A 6015-nucleotide genomic window follows, 5' to 3' on the forward strand; every position below is an offset into this window, starting at 1 on the left:
TCATCATTTTTTAATTAAATGTTTGATTTCAAGTCATATTATCATAAATATCTATACACCATGTTTGTTTAACTTTTTGTAATATTTTAGTTAAAAACAATTTTTTCTCAAAATTAGAGAACTATTTATCGGATTTCAGATTTGTTCTTAAAATTCCAAAGTTTTTATTTTTTCGAACTCTGAAATTTCAGTTCATAATTCGAAATATTGACCCAAAATTCTCTGGGAAATTTTATAATGGTATACCAATGGATCGAAATCTGTAGCTATACCATCAATATTGTCATAGAAAACTTGAAACTTATGGTTTTTTTATTCTATTGGATCAAATTTCCTATCCCAATCATTTACAATAAACTCACATTCACCTTTCACAATAGAAAATAAAAATCCTCATTCACAAACCCCTCTTGCATGTTGGTATATATGTATCAATCAAATTTATTGGTAGGATACACAGTTTTGGAGAAATATGCGCAATACCGTAGCATTTCCACCTCTAGTGTGTACGCCATATATGTTTCTTTCTCCTACATCAACACATCCTTCGACATGCTTTTAGAAAAAAATAATAACTAATCTTTAATCTTTAGACACAGTCACACTATAATTATTTTTATAATCTCATTGTTCAAGAAAAAAAATTAATAACGAGTTTAGTGATAACAAGATTGTTTGCCATATAAAGAATTGTAACTTCTTTCTATGTTACCAATTAACTTAGGTATAAAGTATTGACGATTTATTTGTATACAAGGATGATGGCATATTGTTTCTGCTATAGGGGGTGAGAGTGTATGCCATATAAGTGGTTATAGAAACAAGAAATGATATATATTTTTAAAATTACTACACACAAATAACATTAAAACAGTTTGATGAGCCAAAAAAATTCAAAAGATAAAGTAAAAAAAATAAAAAAGATAAATTTGACAGGTGTAACATTAATCCTTAAATAGTTATTTCCATATGCAAAGGTCTTGCATTAATAACTTAATAGTAAACAATCAAATACTGCCAAAAACATCGTAAACGCCTTAGTATTGCAGCTAATAAATATATTTTTATTTTACTATCAACTAACTAATTGCATAATAGTAGAAGAAATTAGTGTATCTAACTCCTTTTCATTTGGGTAAAATACAAAAATGGTCCCTATGTTTATATGTTTTTTTTGAATCAAGTCAAAAGTTTTTAATTTGAACACTGATGGTCCTAAGAGTTTGTTATTGTCACAAAAATACCACCTAAAACAAAAGTACCCTCCTTATTACATTTTTTTGATAATTTATTTATGTCTAAAATCTTTTTTAAACCAACTAGGACTCACTCTCCACCACTCCCCCACCATACTACCCTTCTCTTCCCTGACCACCATTTCATCGTCTTCAAGATATCACCCTAATTCCAATTCCACCGTTCATTCCACTCTTTTGATAATCCGATCTGATCCTTTACCCCTTAATTTCCCTTTTCAATGTCACTACCCCACTACTTGTGGAAATATTAAAGTAAAATAACTTATCAAAAGGTGGTGGGTTCAACAAAGTGGGGCGACGATGAAGTTACATGGGAGTGAAGAACTATCAAAGGCAGACCCAAAAAACTCCAAAAATGTGAGAAGTTATAGTGGAGTGAAGAACTGTTAATGGCAGACCCAAAAAAACTCTGAAAAGGTGAGATACGTAAGTCCCATTATTAAAGGTTTTGAGGTTTAGATATATAATCGATTATCTTAGGGCTTTATCAGTGTCGTAAAACTCACCGAGTTGGTCGATTACTCCTCCGAGTACTCGCTACTCGGCCCCTTACTGATGCGAGTTACAGAATCCCGAGTACTCCACGATCGACCTCTTACTGAACTGAACAATGTTGTAAAACTCGGTCAACTCAGTGATTAATATGTATAATATACTAAATGGTTTATTATTTAACACACACATACACACATGTGATTATACTACATATATATTATAAATTTTCAGTAATTATTCACGAAGTGAGACCATTATGTGTTTTTCAGTTTTTGTGTATTCACATTTATCTAATTTTGTTATATATTTCAATCAACTTATGGTTTTAATTTATGATTTTGACATAAAATTTCCCTAAAAATATTTCTACATGAACTACGAAATCCGAATACTCCCGAGCACTCGCGACTCGGTAGTCGGCCGAACAGATTCCGAGTAAAGAGTTCTACAACCTTGGGCTTTATAGATTAAAATTACAATATTTTCATTGTTACTATCATCAATGACATCAATGAGAGATTGAGAGACCGAGATTGTATGAAGTAGGGAGATGGTGTGTTTCTTCCACCTCTAGATCCATGTCCTGCAACTCTATTTTTGGTTCTTTCTTTCTTTCGATATCAAAAGTTTTGTTGCAGGTTTATTGGTTTTGGGTTCTAGAAGAATGGAACCCAAATTTGATTTTTGGTTCGCTAGTATTTTCTAAATTCTTACCAGTATTTAGATATTAACCAGTGTAAAGGTTGTGTTTAGGTAATTTGTTCTTATACTAGAAACATTTAAAGCTTAAAGATGAAGACGATGAGTTTAAAGAAAAAAATGGATGGTTTTAGAAAGAGAAACGTCTGGTAAGGGAGAAGGATGTGGGTTAATGACCACTACTGAAATAAAATAAAACAACAGGGACTGTTTGCGCTACAATTAAAAAAACTGGACTTGATTCAAGCAAACCACAAAACGGAAGGGACAAAAAAGAGAAATTTACTCTTTCATTTCAAACAAAATATACAACAAAATAGAGCATGAAAACAACTAATTGGAATGTGACGGGTTGCGCCGTTGCTCGACGGCTGAAAACGCCCATTAATTTCGCCGGCTGCCACCTCTTTATCTAGCACCTTCTCCTCCTTTATAAACACTTTTCTTGACTTCATCTAATTAAAAGTCTCTTCTCAAGTTGACTTTTTTATTTTTCTCCACATATAATCGTTAGTTTTTCTTCTTATAATGACGAAGTTACTGAAACAACGTCTGAAGACTGATGAGGAAATGAAGATGAACACCAATTCTGTAGTCATTACGAAGACCAAAAGAACACGAAAAACAGTGCCTCGTGACTCACCTCCTCGAAGAAGCTCCATTTATCGTGGTGTTACAAGGTCAAATTAAATTCCTTTTTTCATGTTTTTTATATATATTTTTATTAGTTTTTAACATTCTATTTTCTTTTCATTTGGATTCAGACATCGATGGACAGGGAGATACGAAGCTCACTTATGGGATAAAAACTGTTGGAACGAGTCTCAGAACAAGAAAGGCCGGCAAGGTTGGTTTTTTAAATAATTACTTCTCCATTGTATATTTTTTAAAGTATTTTAATATAAAATTAAAACAAGATATTAATGCATTTGTTGTTCTTCTTCTTGATGCTTTTGTAAATGGTGGCTGATTTGATGGCATGCTAATTTAATTCAATCCAGTTTATCTTGGTAAGTTCAAATACGTTTCATATATAATTTTAGCAAACTAATAAAACTTTATAATAGAGATTTGTATAATTTATTTGCTAAAAAATTCAGGTGCTTATGATGACGAAGATGCAGCTGCTCATGCTTATGACTTGGCTGCGCTTAAGTATTGGGGTCCGGACACCATCTTAAACTTTCCGGTACTTGATATTTTAATACTCTCATTTAAATGAAAAAATGCTTCCAACTATGAAAATACTTCTAGAATTTTTATATATCTTTAAATATTGCTTATTAATACACAATTTTTTGGTAGTTAATGACATATCATAAGGAACTGAAAGACATGGAAGGTCAATCAAGAGAGGAATATATTGGATCGCTAAGAAGGTTTTTAATTACATTTAATAATTATAACTCTAAAAAATTTAATTGTGTTAAATTAATATCATGATGAGATGAATTTTATAATTTTATTTACATAATTTCGCTTTTGATATATAGAAAAAGCAGTGGATTTTCTCGTGGAGTTTCAAAATATAGAGGAGTTGCAAGGTATGATTTAATTCAACTTAATACTAGTATTTGTTTCATTCTCTCAGCTCTTTCTCTTGTCTCTCAGTTATAGTATTAGATGCATATATACATACATATATACCCTATTAAATTGGCTGGTATAAAGATTCCTTACAAATACAAAATAAGTGATATTGCCAAAAAATTAAGAATTGTATTTTTATTATTATTTTATTTACTTCCTATAATTTTATATAGTAATTACTGATGGTGTATCGGCTTATGCAATTCAAATGTCGATAACAGGCATCATCACAACGGGAGATGGGAAGCTCGAATCGGGAGAGTTTTTGGTAACAAATATCTTTACTTGGGAACATATGGTGAGCAATTAATTTTTTATATCTTCTATATTTATGATATATAAATTTGTCTTCATGGAAAGAAATCGTTACAATCATTTATGGCATATTAATTAATTTGCTAAAAAAACAGATTAAGTTTATATTGATTTTGGTTTTTTCCAGCAACACAAGAAGAAGCAGCGGTGGCATATGACATGGCAGCAATAGAGTATCGTGGACTTAACGCCGTTACAAACTTCGATCTCAGCCGTTACATCAAATGGCTAAGACCTGACAACAATGGCACTGTTATCACCCCACCAAACCCTAATATCAACATAATCGATATCGACACTAATTTAGCATCAACCACTGACATTAATGACGTCGTAGGATTGAACTTTCACCACAACCACAACCACCAAGAAAACCAACCACCAGAACCCATGGTGTCACCCACTATGTCATACTCTTCTCGGTCAACTACTGCCACGTCAGCCCTAGGACTCTTGCTACAGTCTTCCAAGTTCAAAGAAATGATGGAGATGACGACTGCCGCTGAGTTCACCTCAACAACGTTAACATGCGATTCAAGTCCACCACCACTACCACCAAGTAACAAGTTCCCGGAGGAAATTCAGGTGCATTTCGAGAGCCAGGATTTTGGTGGATATAATAATGGTGGTGATGATTTTATATTTGGCGACATGAATTTCATGAATAACATGATGCATTCTAACTTCGACAAGTGAACACCCCAGTTCCACCATAAACGACCAATTAAGACCAGCTAGCCTGTTTCAAGAATCAAGAGTGGCGTGTTTTTAGCAACTAATGTAAGTTAAATTGGATACTCATTTTTAATTTGTATTTGCATGTCAAATCTAAATAGTATGCATGCGAACTAATAAGATCAATGGAATATATGAAGTACCCCCACATGAAAAAAGAAAGTTCTTTATTCTTATGGAGAGGGAAAATGTCCATTTAGATTGATTTTTATTTGCATTTTTTGTAGATAAGATTAAATTAAGCAGAGAAGATGTAATTTATCATTCGTATTATCGATAATAAAATTCATATTTATTTGTTTACCAAATTACTATTACCTCTTTCTTTGTTGTGAACTCATGTTATTGTTATATTTCTTTCTGTATATAGGGACGAGGTACGTACTTTATTTGAATTTGCATACTATCCAATTAACAAGTCACAACCATTAATTAAAGACCCTTGAGAACAAACCCTTATAAATTCAAAGAAGGTAGAAACCTTACTGTGTGATACCCTTTCATAACTTCATTAAAAAATGTCTAGCATTAGCTCTCAATAAGTGTGCATGAGCTTTCTTTATACAACAAACACATATATTTTATTATTAACTCCACAAATATTACAAGATGCATACACTTATTTATATAGACATAACACTGGCCATTCCAACCTTTTATCCAAACAACGCATCCCATTATTTTAGTCGTCGATAACTAACTTAACTTCCACCCAATAACTAAAATAAATAACTATTAAAAAAAAACTTATTATTTTTCTCATATTATCCATCCATCAACTTTTATTTAATAAAAAACTTTTAATTAATACATTCTCTGGTTAACATTTTCAAAAGTTTTATTTATTTATGTTAAATTTAACTAATTTATCATTTACATGTATTAAATGTTTTATTAAGTCATTTCATATCATTTATAATTT

General features: G+C 31.5%; 1 protein-coding gene across 1 annotated transcript; it reads left to right on the top strand.

Moving 5' to 3' along the window:
• Positions 1-2931: 2931 nt before the first annotated feature.
• LOC111906922 (AP2-like ethylene-responsive transcription factor At1g16060) lies at positions 2932-5138 on the top strand. The gene is made up of 7 exons (XM_052766299.1): positions 2932-3133; positions 3218-3300; positions 3554-3642; positions 3759-3832; positions 3947-3997; positions 4265-4341; positions 4486-5138. Exons 1-7 carry the CDS (start codon positions 2982-2984, stop codon positions 5052-5054), a joined length of 1095 nt encoding a protein of 364 aa, XP_052622259.1. The 5' UTR covers positions 2932-2981; the 3' UTR covers positions 5055-5138.
• Positions 5139-6015: the final 877 nt, after the last annotated feature.

The sequence above is a fragment of the Lactuca sativa genome, chromosome 8 (assembly GCF_002870075.4).
Source record: "Lactuca sativa cultivar Salinas chromosome 8, Lsat_Salinas_v11, whole genome shotgun sequence".
Classification (NCBI taxonomy): Eukaryota; Viridiplantae; Streptophyta; class Magnoliopsida; order Asterales; family Asteraceae; genus Lactuca; species Lactuca sativa.